The sequence below is a fragment of the Schistocerca serialis genome, chromosome 6 (genome assembly GCF_023864345.2).
Source record: "Schistocerca serialis cubense isolate TAMUIC-IGC-003099 chromosome 6, iqSchSeri2.2, whole genome shotgun sequence".
Classification (NCBI taxonomy): Eukaryota; Metazoa; Arthropoda; class Insecta; order Orthoptera; family Acrididae; genus Schistocerca; species Schistocerca serialis.
This window is the reverse complement of record NC_064643.1, coordinates 722230161-722246761: the sequence shown is the minus strand read 5'-3', so window position 1 is coordinate 722246761 and position 16601 is coordinate 722230161. Positions and strand designations below refer to the sequence as shown.

At 39.8% G+C, this 16601-nt stretch overlaps 1 protein-coding gene across 1 annotated transcript in view; it reads left to right on the top strand.

Moving 5' to 3' along the window:
- Positions 1 to 15805, top strand: part of LOC126483824 (ribitol 5-phosphate transferase FKRP) — a 38781-nt gene extending 22976 nt beyond the window's left edge. The window contains exon 3 of the mRNA XM_050107023.1: positions 10906 to 15805. Coding sequence (XP_049962980.1) covers positions 10906 to 11598 — 693 coding nt within the window. The 3' untranslated portion in view covers positions 11599 to 15805. The remainder of the gene's footprint in view (positions 1 to 10905) is intronic.
- The last annotated feature ends 796 nt before the right edge of the window (positions 15806 to 16601 follow it).

Below are 16601 nucleotides of genomic sequence, written 5' to 3'. Positions count from 1 at the left end.
TTTGGGAGTAGGGGTTGTGTAGGGAGGGACAAGGATGTTGTGTAAGTTCAATGGGTGGTGGAATACCAGTGTTGGAGGAATGGGAAGGATAGTGGGTAGGACATTATTCATTTCAGGGCATGGTGCGAGGTAGTTGAAACCTTGGTGGAGAATGTGATTCAGTTGTTCCAGTCATAGGTGGTATTGAGTCAAGAAGGGGAATACTGCACTGTGGCCGGATGGTGGAACTTTGGTGTTGGTGGAGTGGAGGGATAAGACAAAGGAGATCGGTTTTTGTACAAGATTGGAAAGTAATTAGTCTGTGAAGGCCTCAGTGAGACCCTTGGTATATTTCAAGAGGGACAAAGTGGATGTATTGCTGGTGGTTGGTAGGATTGATATGGGTGGAGGTACTGATGTAGCCATCTTTGTGGTGGAGGTCAACACCAAGGAAGGTGGCTTGTTGGGTTGAGCAGAACCATTGGGGGGGGGGGGGGCAGCTGTCAGAGTGGAGGTATTGTTGGTGGTTGGTAGGTTCCATATGGACAGAGGTACTGATGTAGCCATCTTTGAGGTGGAGGTCAACATAAATGAAGGTGGCTTTTTGGGTTGAGTAGGACCAGGTGACAAAATTGGGAGAGAAGGTGTTAAGGTTCTGGAGGAATGTGGATAGGGTGTCCTTACCCTTTGTCCAGATCATGAAAAAGTCATCGGTGAATCTGAATCAGGTGAAGGGTTTAGGACTTGCATTTTTAAAAAGGTAGAAGCAATAGGTTGGCATAGGATGATGCCCTGCGGGTGCCCATAGCCATACCCTGGATTTTTTTGTAGGTAATGCCTTGAAAGGAGAAGTAATTGTTAATTGTGGGTGAGCATGTAGTTGGTCATGGCGACTAGGAGGAGGTTGTAGGTTTGGAATCCATTGGGTGTTGGAAAAGGTATTAAAGGAAGCAACATAACCTGGAGGTACTAAAGGCTTTGTAGGTTGTGTGTTTATTGTTTGCAGATGTAAAGTGATTAGGGGACCTTGTAACAATATGGAAAAAATTTCTGCATGAGAATGAGTATTTGAGAACCACTGATAATGTGCAGGACACAGAAAGACAAAAAGGTTATGGGAATATAGATTATGCTACGTGACTGTTTAGTTTCAAAATTTAATGGCCAATTTTAAATAAAAAGAAATAAACTGTTGTTTGTGAAAAAAATTAAAGCAAGACAGTCATAAGAAAAGAGCCAATAATCTAATATAAGGAACTGCATTAAAACAAATAAGAAAAAAAGGAGTTGGTATTTCTGTAAGACACAAATTCAGACCACAGGAAAAATAGGAGCTACTAGAACATATCAGATTACACTGATGACCAGAAACATTATGACCACCTGCTTAATAGCTTGTTTGTCCGTCTTTGGAACAAAGTACGCTACCGATTATGCATATCAGGGATGGAGGTATGTGACATTAGATGTCTACATACAGGTCATTTAATTTGCGTAAATAACAGGCTGCTGGTTTGTGTATCTGGTGATGACACCCTATAGCAACCCTGATGGATTCCATAGGATTTACATCAGACAAATTTGGTCGCTGAGACATCGTGAGCTTACTATAATGCTCCTCAAACCAATGCAGCATGGTTCTGGCTCAGAGACAATCAGTTTTACTGCAGAAAATATGCCGTCAGGGAAGACATAAAGCTTGAAAAGTTGCAGGTGGTTCGCAGCTGTCATGGTGTCTTCAATTGCTACCACAGTTCCCACGCAAGCACCAGAGAATGTCTCCCATAGCATAATACTTGCCCCCACCAGCCAACGTTTGTAGTGGGCTGCACTTTTCAAGCTGGCCTTCACCTCGATGATGGAGTTTGTGGAGACAACCATTGACCTACTGTAGCAAAAATGTGATTCACCCAAAGAGCTGACACGTTTTCATTGATCGACAGTTGAATCTTGATGCTTCAGTGCCCATAGCAATTGTAATTGACAATTTTGTTGGGTCAACGTGTGAACACGTAGGGGTGATCTGCTACAGAGCTACGTTGAACAATGTATGATGAACAGTGTGCTCTAAAACACTTGTGCATGCACCAGCATTGTGTTCTTTTGGCAGAGATGCCACAGATCACCATCTATCGTACTTGACAGAGCAGACAAGGTTCGATCCCCATGTTCTGTGGAAAGTCGTGGACATCCAACCGTGGTAGTAGCACTGTTCTTCTGCCTCTTTCTGTAGATGCTTATGACAGTAACACATGAACATTTGACCAACTTCGGTGTTTTTAGATACTGGTTCACAGGCTCTGTGTAATAATAATCTACACTTTGTCAGAGTCACTTATCTTAGTGGATTTCCCTGTTTGCAGCCCATATCATTGCTATGGTGATTCCCCATCCATGTCTGCTCTGCTTACATACTTCTGTTAACATGCTATGTGCCCAAAATGCCACCAAGTGGCATCCAACATTGTGATTGGCATATCAGTGTATAAATAAATACAGAAAAGTAGGAGACAAGACGGTACAGGAAGTGAAATGGCTGCAACTAGTGAAATGGCTGCAATTGGTAAGAAGTAAACTAATTTGTATTTTCATTACATTTTTGTATCCAGAAATGTAATTGATGTCTGTAGAAAAATCCCACCACTGGGCTTCAGGCATTTTGTGCAACCAGACAGTGTACAAATGGATTCCAGTAAAAACCATCTCGAGACTTTTCCAACCGTAGTGAGATTTCATTGATGCCACTGAGGTGTTATTTCATTCTTTTCTCCACTTTTGGAATCCAGCAAAGAACTTCCTCGATCCATCTACTATTTGTTTGCCAAGCTCCATGTCCCACACACTTCCATCTAATTTTCATTACTTTGATAGCTGCATCTTCCAGTTCAGATTGCCATCCTGACCTATTTATTTGTTTTGCTTCCACTTTCAGTAATTCCCAACATCCATCTGTTCATTTCTCACTGAAAACACTTAGTTTTTAAACAGTTTTTGCGTTAATGTTTCAATACCACATGCCAAGACTGGTCATACACGCTGATTACGTATCAGATTATAATAAAATTAATATTACCACTTCTCTCATTGTAGTCATTTTACTATATTACACTTAAAAATAAAATGCAGGTCATTGACTCTTTTTCACATCTCAGAAGTCCTCCTCTGCAGAAACCATGGAATGTGGTTCCTATGTAGTACATTGTTGCCTTCATCATGAAAACTGTTTTGTTTACTGGAAATTTTCCAGACCGTTTTATTCTTCTGCTCATACGTCCCCAACTGGTTCTCCAATTTCATTATTCACATTTGCAATCTTCACTTCAGTATGTCCATTTGTATTATTCCATAATTGTTATGGTTAATTTTCTAGTCTACTTTCAAACTTGTTATATTAAATTCATCTGTTTTTTGTTGGAGTATATCTGCACCAGAGGTGAACATGACAGTGTTGTCAGCAAATTTTTGGTGGTTCACATATGTTTCATTAATTAGAATTCTTCCGTTCTTTTCCCTGTTCAAGGATCTAAGAACTACTTTTAGATTTTCTGCTGATAATTATTTTGGTGTTACAGTATGCTTACATAGGTTGTATAATGCCTTTTTCCCTCTAGGTCTGTTAGCATAGATTTTGTTGAAATTGAGGCAGATGCTTTTACAAATCTAAGAGTCCCAGACAGAGACAATTCAAGATCCTTGTTGTACTATAATATACACTCCTGGAAATGGAAAAAAGAACACATTGACACCGGTGTGTCAGACCCACCATACTTGCTCCGGACACTGCGAGAGGGCTGTACAAGCAATGATCACACGCACGGCACAGCGGACACACCAGGAACCGCGGTGTTGGCCGTCGAATGGCGCTAGCTGCGCAGCATTTGTGCACCGCCGCCGTCAGTGTCAGCCAGTTTGCCGTGGCATACGGAGCTCCATCGCAGTCTTTAACACTGGTAGCATGCCGCGACAGCGTGGACGTGAACCGTATGTGCAGTTGACGGACTTTGAGCGAGGGCGTATAGTGGGCATGCGGGAGGCCGGGTGGACGTACCGCTGAATTGCTCAACACGTGGGGCGTGAGGTCTCCACAGTACATCGATGTTGTCGCCAGTGGTCGGCGGAAGGTGCACGTGCCCGTCGACCTGGGACCGGACCGCAGCGACGCACGGATGCACGCCAAGACCGTAGGATCCTACGCAGTGCCGTAGGGGACCACACCGCCACTTCCCAGCAAATTAGGGACACTGTTGCTCCTGGGGTATCGGCGAGGACCATTCGCAACCGTCTCCATGAAGCTGGGCTACGGTCCCGCACACCGTTAGGCCGTCTTCCGCTCACGCCCCAACATCGTGCAGCCCGCCTCCAGTGGTGTCGCGACAGGCGTGAATGGAGGGACGAATGGAGACGTGTCGTCTTCAGCGATGAGAATCGCTTCTGCCTTGGTGCCAATGATGGTCGTATGCGTGTTTGGCGCCGTGCAGGTGAGCGCCACAGTCAGGACTGCATACGACCGAGGCACACAGGGCCAACACCCGGCATCATGGTGTGGGGAGCGATCTCCTACACTGGCCGTACACCACTGGTGATCGTCGAGGGGACACTGAATAGTGCACGGTACATCCAAACCGTCATCGAACCCATCGTTCTACCATTCCTAGACCGGCAAGGGAACTTGCTGTTCCAACAGGACAATGCACATCCGCATGTATCCCGTGCCACCCAACGTGCTCTAGAAGGTGTAAGTCAACTACCCTGGCCAGCAAGATCTCCGGATCTGTCCCCCATTGAGCATGTTTGGGACTGGATGAAGCGTCGTCTCACGCGGTCTGCACGTCCAGCACGAACGCTGGTCCAACTGAGGCGCCAGGTGGAAATGGCATGGCAAGCCGTTCCACAGGACTACATCCAGCATCTCTACGATCGTCTCCATGGGAGAATAGCAGCCTGCATTGGTGCGAAAGGTGGATATACACTGTACTAGTGCCGACATTGTGCATGCTCTGTTGCCTGTGTCTATGTGCGTGTGGTTCTGTCGGTGTGATCATGTGATGTATCTGACCCCAGGAATGTGTCAATAAAGTTTCCCCTTCCTGGGACAATGAATTCACGGTGTTCTTATTTCAATTTCCAGGAGTGTATTTCACAAAATTTGCAGTGTGCATGTGAAGAACCGACTTCTAAAGCCAGCTTATTCCTTTTTTCATGAAAATCAATTATATTTTTGATGTGTGGTTGGTGTTCATTTTAGTGAATATACATAGAACTGATTTTTTTGATCTTGTCTATCTTGTGAAGTAGAATAACTGCCACATTGTTCTAGCTTTTTGAATCTTTCTTCCTCTGCAGACACTCTGTAAATAAATTTGAAAGTTCCTAGTGCATCAATATCCATCCAGTTCTAACAGTTTCTATTGAAACATTCTCATCTCCAGCTATCATTCATTCATTCATTCATTAGATGGCTTTATACACCTCATCAGTCATACTTATAAATTGATATGTCATTTTAACTCTCTGAATTTTTGATTCTTCTCCTAAACCATACGGATATTTAAGGGGCTCTTTGGGTGCTTGTACAATTTTCTTGCCATTGTTAGTGTGCCATCTGCAATTGTGCCATGTGCCCTTTGCTTTCTTAATTGGCGAAATGTAATGTCTATCCGACATAAGTTTGTTTTTCCAATGTTTCTCATGCTAAACTGTCATTGTATATTCTCATGTCCCCTCAAAGATAGTTATGAATAACTGCTTCATTCTGTGAGATATATATTTTTTTTTGCATTTTCCATGTGTGGAATGTTTTTTACTGTTTACCTTTGAGGATAACATAGGTTATATTGAAAGACAATAGCAGAAGTTTTCTGTAGTATCTAAATAGTAAAACACGGTGTATACAACCTGGGACAACCGGGACATCTGGGAAAAACCCGGGAATTTTTTCATGCAGGAGAAAACCGGAAAAAACCCAGGATTTATTAGAATTCCGGAAATTTTTCATTGTTGCAGTTTTCAGTTAGATTTTTGTAATGTTGACTGATACGCACCAATATTCTAACAAAGGCTATTACTGTATCCTGGTACTGCAGACTAATACTGCAGCAATAAAACATGAACGAGAGAAAAAAGACAAAAATAAAACTCAAGTTGCAAACGAAATGCTTTATATTCAACAACAAAACACAGTGCTCATACAAGTGTCTGCCAACAGCAAAATGTGTCAAAGGCTTTAGGAAGACTATGCAATGCTTCAGAACAACAAATTGCCTGTGATGATCGTGACGTCACAACTGTTTACATTAGATTCGTTTGAGCAGTTGCGAGCGGGCACATGTACATGCACAGTTGAGTCGCATATGTGTAGTATCTCCTTCCACTTCTGGCTACAGAAATGTGGCTGTTAGCTGTATAGGCAATAGCAGCAAGCGGCAAGATGCTACCCGGAAAAATTTTACTGGCGCGCCCAAGCTACCAGCTTCACGCATGCGCAACAGGCTTGGATCTACGGGGCGAAGGCAAACCGGATGGCAATTAAAGGGTGGGGGGGTGGGGGGGCAGCAAATTCATATTCTTGAGGAAAAACAACCCTTGTTTCACAAAGTGCCTAGCATCCCGCGCACATTGTTCTATTGTTTATTCATATGATTTTGAAATGCATCCCTGTTAGTTTTTGAACACATTCTAAGTTGATTTATGAATAAATCATAAGTTGATTTTTGAAAGCGTGCACAGTGTACATGATGTCTTTACCAGCAGAATCCCCGTCGCATCTGAAAATAAACTTTCCTGCAGACAAAGGGCGACAGGGCTATACGTGCGGAGTGGAATAAAGCCGAATGGGCGCCAATCGCTGTTTATGTCGTTGACTGAATCTGCGAATGATAAGCAATGTTATAAATACTTGCGAAACCCATAGATTCAAACTACCAGAGGGGAAATAAACGACTAACAGGCATAACAGGTAAGAGAGGTTATGTGTTGTCTTCTCGGTGTATCCAAGAAAATGAAATTTTGACAAAGTTTTTAGCCAAACCGCTACACTAGTAAGGGCCAGTTGTACAGTCCCCAGCTAGCAGGCGCTGAAGTTCTATTCTGGGAATAGCGCGGAAAACTCGTTGTACGAGGGGCGTTTGAAAAGTCTGTGCAAAGTCCAAGAGATGGCACCACCGGCGTGTATCGAGGTCATGTTTAGTTAGTAGCATTTTTGGAAAGTACGCTCACCAAGTTTCAGCCATATTGGTCTATTTCTTTGTATTTGGCATTCGTGTGAATAAAGGAAGTCAAGTGATTGTCAAAAAATGGACGAAAAAGAATTTCGTGTAGTGATTAAACATACTTTATGAAAGGCAGAATGCCTCAAGAGACTAAAGAGAAGCTTAATAAACATTACGGTGACTCTGCACCTTCGATTAGAACAGTTTATAAGTGGTTTCAAAATTTTCGGAGTGGCCATATGGGCACAAGTGATGCTGAACGTTCTGGATGCCCTGTGGAGGTTACGACTCCAGAACTCATTGATAAAATCCATGATTTGGTGATGGATGACAGAAGAGTTAAGGTGCGTGAGATTGCTAGCACTGCAGGCATCTCGAATGAATGGGTACATAATATTTTGCATAAGCATTAGGACATGAGAAAGCTATCCGCAAGATGGGTTCTGCGATTGCTCACGCTTGACCAAAAATGGAATGGTGTGAAGTGTTGCAAGGATGGTTTGCAGCTCTTCAGGAAGAATCGGCAGGACTTTAAGCGTTGTTTCGTCACTGTGGGTGAAACATGGATACATTACTATACTCCTGGGACCAAACAGCAATCTAAACAATGGGTTACCAAGGGAGAATCTGCACCAAAAAAGGCAAAAACCATTCCTTTGGCCGGAAAGGTTATGGCGACTGTATTTTGGGATTCGTGAGGGATAATCCTCATAGACACTCTGGAAAAGGATAAAACTAGTACAGGTGCATATTATTCATTGTTACTGGACTGTTTGAAAACCGAGCTGCAAGAAAAATGCCGGCGATTGGACCACAAAAAAGTCATTTTCCATCATGACAATGCCCCAGCACACGCCTCAGCAGTTGTGGACGCAAAATGATTGGAAATAGGAGTCCAACTCATTTTACATCCCCCCTGTTCTCCAGACTTGGCTCCCTCGGACTATTATTTGTTCCTCAATTTGAAGAAATGGCTGGTGAGACAAAGATTTCATTCGAACAAGGTGGTGATTGCAGCAACTAATAGCTATTTTGCGGACTTGAACAATTTCTATTATTTGGAAGGGATCAACAAATTAGAACAGCATAGGATGAAGTGTATAAGCCTAAATGGAGACTATGTCGAAAAATAAAAAAGGTTTACCCCAAACATGTAAGTAGTTTTTATTTTTGCATGGACTTTTCAAATGCCCCTCGTACGAACATGTAATAACGCATAACCGGAGAATAAATGCTGGATAACTAAACCAGTGATTGTGTATGAAATATCGTAGACCCGGGACTGATACGTAGAGCAGTCTGCGTTGTAGTGGGGAGGTGAGTAGTCTCCACTTGCCTCGTATTTACGTTTAGTGATTTTGCTGTTTCCTTATTGTTTATTGCTCTCATGTCAAATGAAAAGAAAACAGGTTTCTGTGGCCGGGAGCTATCAAGTGAATTAAAATACATTCACATAATTATGGAAGGCTAAAATAATTTATTAGTTTCAGTTTTTTTAATTTCCACCTTTCTCACAGCCAAGCCTTAATCGCCTAGCAGAACAATTGTTATTTTTGCTGGTTTTCTAAAAAAAAGAAAAGGAGCTTTTATTAATCTTTTCCGATGAGGCAGTCCATTAATTTGAAACAATGTGTTTATAATTCCACACCATTGGCAGGTTTCAACTGTTCACAGAATTTCAAGTGCACGTTTTTGTCTTCTAGCACGTACGGCATTATGCCATAATAAAGAACCAAACAGATAACACAGTACTGGTACTCGCAGAAAATTTACATCCGAATCCAGACATACGAACGTGCACTTTAAGCTGAATTATGCACTACAGTATGTTTCACAGAATTCTGATGCTTGTGGGGTATCCTCTGATGTTTCTTTTATGATCTAAGATATTTTAATGTTTTACACGTACGAACATATGGTCTTCCCGCGTCGTTGTAGCTGCACAAGAGCAATGGCACCTGTTATCTGGTGCTCTGTGGCAACTGCTGAAATGAACATATATCTAACAGTTGCGGGAAAATATTGCAAATGGTGATTTGAAAAGCATTACTTTCAAAGTAAATTTCCTTTTACACAAGATGAACTATGTGCGAGAATGTACGATGAATTTCTTATATCACAGAAAGTTTGACTCTCATTTAAAAATCAACTCACTGTGAAGAATTTAGAGCCCAGATGATTAGACATTTATTTCATTATTAAAAATTTTACTGGCACATTTGTGTGATATGTCTTAAAGTATAACACGCACAAAACAGATCAACATTGTAAGTGAAAACTTAGATTCTCTTGCAGCTTATTAATCTTAGAGACCAATATTATGTGTGAAAGCTTTGCTTTTCTTGTAACACCATGTATATTCATTTAAACCATTAACTTTTCCAATTTGTGTGGTCACACTACTGATCAAAGATGTTGCTATTGACTGACTACATCATGTGTCCTGTGCTCTGAATATCGGCTGTCATTGGTTGGCGAGATCACGTGAGATGAGCTATGACTGGCAACGCATCTTAATCTCAGTTTCAATGCTTGGGAAAGTAACAAGCTGTGTTTCATGGAATTCGAATTTATACTTTTGTCATACGAAAATATGCAGCCTACATGTTGCTGCACACCACAGATCTTTCGAAAATGTGTTTTTTTTTCCCCCCTAAGTTTCATTTAGGAAATTGCCAGGAAATTTAACACCGATGTATAAAACTGTAACGATTCAATGGTTGATAAGTTTTACATTTCTGAGGGAAAGTATACTGTCACTTAACTTGGAAAAACTGTATTTTCACCAGGGAGAAAGGGTATTTGTAACTGGGAAATCCAGGATTTTTTTTTTCCCCTTGTCCACGTATGCACCCAGTAAAAAAATCCCCACTCCACACTCTCTCTCTCTCTCTCTCTCTCTCTCTCTCTCTCTCTCTCTCACACACACACACACACACACACACACACACACACACACACACACAACTTTTCATAATACTGGTTACTTGCCTGTTAACTGTGATATAATCTTTTGTTTTATAGTGCTCATTGACCAAGCCCGAGGTGCATTCTCACTGGTTTCATTTCTGGTGTGTTCGTGTTTAAGCACCTGGTTTCCATTGTCCTTTTAATAGTGTGAAAGCTTAGTTCAGTTGTTTTCTATGGTTAAGCTGTCTTCAGTTTATCACAATGTTTCGCATCTTTGTTCCACTAGTTTTAGGCATGTGAAGAAACTGACTACCTATAGCATGACTTTGCTGTATCCCATATTTTCATTGTAGACCACAAATACTGAGCAAAAATAGATTAATTAGCTTGCTTTTAGCATTTGTGATGTCATTAATTTCAACAGATTTGAACTTAATATATACTGAGCATGTTATTATATTAAATTGAAATCTGCTATAATTAGGTTACATCTATCATTGATTCAATATTCACTTTACAGATCTTATTTTTAGCAACCTCAGATTTAACATTTTCTTTAAATTTCACGATATCTATTCTTGTTGGAGGATTCCATTTATACCTGAGAATTACATAAAGGAAAGAGATGGACAGTTTGCAGTTTAATATGGTTGCCAAATTGGGTCACCTGTTGAATAAAACAGATATATTTAGGAATGCCTGCCTATAAAAATAAAGATCTCTTCTACCGTTCATGGTTCCTGTCATCCTCTCAGTTTTCATTTCTTTAACAGTTGTAATTTATTTTCTTCCCTTCTACTATATGCAGGTGATTCGTGAAACTGGTGTGACGGAGTGGTATGGATGTACTCGTGAAACGCCTCGCTGCTTTGGCACAGTTGTCAATGATATGCCAGAATACTTGTGGCAAGGTCGTTGGACACCCCCCTGCTGCCTGGCCGGCTTACGTCGTACTGCACACCACGTTTTCAAACGTCTTGAACAAGACGGTGTACGTTACTGGTTAGAAGGTGGAACTTTGCTTGGTGCTATGCGTTCTGGTGATATATTGCCATGGGATTATGATGTTGACATTGGAGTGTTGCGTGATGACTTGCACCTTAGTCCATGGCTATCAGGTGCACGTTTGCAGCCAGTTATTGATGAAGATGGCTTTGTGTGGGAGAAAGCACGTGAAGGAGACTTCTTCAGAGTACAGTATAGCCCTGTCAATCATTTGCATGTAGATATCTTCCCTTTCTACTCAAAAAATGGAACGATGACGAAAGATACTTGGTTTCCCACTCACAGGCAAGACAGAGAATTCCCTGAACATTTCTTGAAGCCACTTTCGACAATTGAATTTATTGGGCGTAAGGTGTCTGCCCCAAATAACATAAGGGATTTTCTAGAATTAAAATTTGGGAAAGGAGCTGTGGAAAACCCGGAATACCCTGATCCAAAGCGGCTAAAGTTTTCACTTAATGAAGAACAAAATTACTTAACAGTTCCAGAAAACTGACTGAAAGCTCCTATTCATTTCCAGATTATATGTTCTGTATTAATAATTAGAACAATGTGTCCTACATTTTGCACAAAGCTGGAAAAGCTCATACTTAAAGTAAAAGGACTATGCTCTTTGCTGAAAGTGTGTTGCAGTGTCTTTGTTCCAGTATGAAACAAACTGTGATAAATATCTTGCAGTATTACTTTTTCTCTTCACTTAGGAGAAGGGAGGTGAATGTTTGTTATATGTATATTTAATAATGTTAGCTACTATGTATGTAACAAGTTAACAAGTACCCTTTCCATCAGTATTAATTCTTTGAATTTTTAAATGTCGATAATTAAGTAGCTGCTAAAACTATACATCATATTACCTTATACAATTCCCTTACTCAAGCTATTTGAATTTATATTTTGTTATGAGAGAAATTCACTAAAGTGAATAAAATTAAATTATTTTGTGAAAGCTACATGGGACAAAACTTCAGATATTTTAATTTTTGTAGAATTCCATACTCTAGTTCCTCCATTGGTTTGGATCTAGAATGAAAGAGGTCTTTTTTTAATCTGTAGTTTTACTTTCAAATGTTGATGCAGTGGGTTGGGTCATCTATTTTTTGAAACTTTTGCTCCTAACCACCCCCCAACCCTTAGCTCCTCTCTCAGTTTAATCTTCACTGCTTTGTAATTTACTATTTTTATAGCACATAGAATTGACATGTGGTGCTCATTTCTAAGTTTCAAGGATCCAGTAGTTTCAACTTTTTTGCTCAGTTTTTCTCTGAACTTAATCTCTGCAAAATTTTTGCATATGTTTAAAAAAAGGGCAAGTCACATCATTGTTTTGATCTTAAATTAAATTTGAGATCACTCCATACCTGCCTGGGCGAGTCGGCTCATAAATTAGAGGAAAGTAGGCATTTTGTTTATATACTGGCAACTGTACATGGGCATCTACTAAAATGGATTGACTGTATAGGAACATATGTATTATTTACATGTTTTCACATTAGCACTGATGCCCACAAAGTACGATGACCACAGATTACAGTCTTACATGTTGGTTCCTTATTGATCCTTGAAAGTTACCCACATTAACATTTGTGAAAATGTAATTGTATATAGTAAATCACTATCAGTCGTGTTCCATACACACTTAAACACTGAAAAGAGAATAGTGGTTTTTGTTAAAGATGTGAAACTCCGTATTTTATGAGGAATGTTATCTCCTACTGAAGTTTGTTGCACCTTTTTACTCCTCTAGAATTAAGATGTCAGATTCCATTACTTTTGTTTTCTTTCTTTTGCTTTTGTGTGTGATGATAGTTGATAGTTAGAATCTGTTTTAAAACACTTATAATTCCCATTGTATGCACAATACAGGCAAGTTACACATTTCGAAGAAGAAGAATTAACTCCTCAAGAAGTAATTTGTCACTTTGTTATTTTGCAAACTGCTCATATTTTAAGTTCAGGCCTGTCTTGAAGATTTGATTGCCAGTTGCCCCCACTGAGATATTTTATAATTTTTGACTGAACGGTAGTAGGCGAGGTAGGTACATCAGTGCATTACATTCATTGTACAAACGTTTGTCGCTGCATCGTCTGTATGTGGATGACTGGCAAGCTCCTGTGGAGGCCCTTTCACCCGCATATGGGTGACACTCTCCTTTTTCAAGTTACAGTTTTTGCAGTTGGAATTTTCAAAGGAATGTAATGGAGTAAGCACTGAAATGTAACTATAGGATATACAACATAAATATACAAACAATATACCTACTCATAATACTATACGTTTTGTTCATTTATATTTAGGATAACATATTACATTATAGTATGTTGTACGGTGTTCATTAAAACATGCTAAACAGATTTGAGGTGATTTTGGACTATTGTAATAATAGTTTTTTTTTTCCCATTCGGTAGTTTGCCTCTTCTAGTAACATAGGGTGCACTTTCTTCATGTAGGCTTGTCCTGCTGATTGTTATGAATCTCTAACTGGTGCACCACATTCCTTGTTTTATTTCTTTTACTGTCAGGCATAGCATTTTCTGTGAACAACCATTTGGTAACGATTTTCCTGAAATTTTCTTATGCCTAGTTTTGTATTTGTGGCTCTCTGGTACACAAAGCGAGCATTTACTGTATTTGTTCCTAAAAGCATATGCAGTGCTAATTTCTGATACCACTTGATAACCTTCCTTATCACTGTGGCATATGACAATTTGGTCACTTCCGTCAGTGCCAGGTTTTCCATTAGTATATGCTAGTATCACCAAAGGCTGTTTCGGAGGACGACCTCGAGGGTGACATTGTAATAGGTGCATGTTTTGTTGATAACATATTAAAATTGTCAACATCTCTCCCTTTTAGCACCACAATACCATTATCATATTTTGCTATCATTTCATCTATCTTCAATGGGTATGACATTACAAAACGTAGCATAAACCTTTTGTTGTACTGTGCAGTTCCAGTGATTTGAATTTTGAATTTTAGACATTTGACTATTAATTCATCACGCTTGTAAAAGTTACCAACAAAACTCTTCCTTTATTTAGCAATTTATCTGTGAGTTCACTGCAAGCGTTTTCAGCTGTGCCATCTTGCTTTCTTCCACTGGTGTCTCATCAAGAGTATACTTTCGCACACTGTGTATACCCTTCACGGGGCACTGTTTGAAAAGTTTTACAGCATACTTACGCAATTTTGTTGGTATGTACTGCCTGAACTTCAGTCATTCGCTTCAAGGAACCATGGCCTCATCAACTACAATATCTTCAACTGGTGAAAAGACTTTCTCTGTCAACATGTTTAGGAATGGTAAAACTTTTCTAAGTCTGATACTCTCATCTTTAGTTTCATTATTTGTGAAATGCGAGTTTGCTAACAGTAATTCAAAACGATTACCGAACATCCTGCTGCAAGGAAATGAAAAGTTGTAAATAGGGTCCGTTGACCAACATCTTACGAACGGTGCCTGTACTAGATCAATCCAAATAATCAGTCCTATGAAATTTGTAATTTCCTCAGTCTGTTCAGTTGATCATATTTAGTCATTTTAGTTTGTGCTCTGCTTATTTATTAGTCTCTTTGACTAAAAGGCTTATCACTTTGTCATCTAAGAATAGCAAAAGCACTTCACCTAAGCTAATGTCACTTGTTGTTGTTGTTGTTGTTGTTGTTGTTGTTGTGGTCTTCAGTCCTGAGACTGGTTTGATGCATGTCACATAGCATATCCAATCAGAAGCCCATCTTTTCCAGTGAACTTATATAACTATTGCCTGTTAATGAATTTGTTCCATAGAGCTCAGTTCCTCTTCTTCATCTGCAGCAAGTTCTTCCAACATGTCATTGAGATCTTCACTAGCATATAATTGCTCCAAATAAGAATCTGAACTCGATGAAATTCTATTCATCACTATTTATCTATAATGCACTACTATGTCATCACTACTTTCCTCACTTTGACTCAGTCTTTTATGCTGTCCAGGGTACTTGAAGACACAAAGGTCACTGGTGTGTGTCTCACAGTATGCCTCTTGACTCGATGACAAATCTACAGTGAGATCACAGGCAGGCCTTTGGCCAAAGCATTTATTGCTTCCCACATTTTGGAACTGAGAACTTCGTTCTTTGTAATGAATCAAGGGCTGTGGGGCATTAGGTCACCAGTGACTTACTGCCCTATTTGAGTTACATCGTTACTATTCCCACTAATCGCTTTGTTTACTTTCCAGCATTCCAACAGTTGGCTTTCGGCCGTGCGCGAAACTAAACTGAATTGCGCCAGGCAACGAATGTGGTAAACTGGAGTTTATGTAGGTGTAATATGCAGCCAGTCACTTTTTGAATTTGATTTGTTGTCTTGTACCATTAATAACAATAATGGAAATTCCTGGATGGAAAAATACATAAAATAGGGGAAAGGCAACAATTTACCTATGAGTACTGTGGGCCATGCTTGAGAAATAATGTAATAGAAAACATTAAACACTAACTTTCAAGCTCTTGCCCTTTTTCTAGTAGGAATACACACATTCACACACACCAACTTTTAATGTGTGTACTCATACTAGATAAGAGCAAGTGTGTGAAAGCTAGTGTTAAGCATTTTCTGTTACACCTATCTGTGTGCCACATAACAATCCTCTGTAGATAAGTGGTTGCCTTTCCCTTATTCATTTACTGTCCAGTCTTATTTAATTTGAAAGTACAAATCCCCCCCTCCCCCCCCCCCTCCCCCTCCGGACACACACACACACACACACACACACACAACATAAACTCAGGGTCATGTTATTGTTGAGTTTTATTTAATTGATTTTCGATAAAGAATAATTCTCTGTAGTTTAACGGAATAGTAAATTACGCAAAAAAAGCTGAGGGCGCAAACAACAAATGAAAATTGCCAACAGGTAATCAGTGACCTAATGATGGGTGGACCTCTGAAACACTTAATTGTTCATTTTATAATAATATGGCTCTGAATGGTAAAAGCTGTGGTGATCTAGTTGGTAGGGCACTTGACTCTGGCTCTTTCAGGTCCTAGGTTCAATCGTGAGTAGGACAATATTTTGGAGCAGTTTGTCTCATAATCATCAAATGTCATGCTGAAAATATTGGACCTTATTGTGGGATTCAGCACTTTTTTCCTATTCGTATATGAATGTATATGCCTTGCTGTAGTTCATATTTAATTCCTTGCTGTAGTTCATATTTAATTTATTGTTTAGACCCACAAAACTTAACCATGGATAGTTTCTTTATGGTATTGTCTATATTTTTACATAACTTTATTATTCTGTATACCACTGTTCAGCGTTTTGTGTGGGATTCTGAGTATAAGTATTTTTCTTCATTAATTCAAGGATGCTTTGCAGAAAAAAGGTTACTTACATGATTATTCACTGGCATGTCTAGCTTTGAAATTCTGATTCTTATGCAGCATGACTGCAGTACAAATAGCATATACAAGAGGAACTATTGTGTTGTGCACATCAAAAGACAGTAAGAAT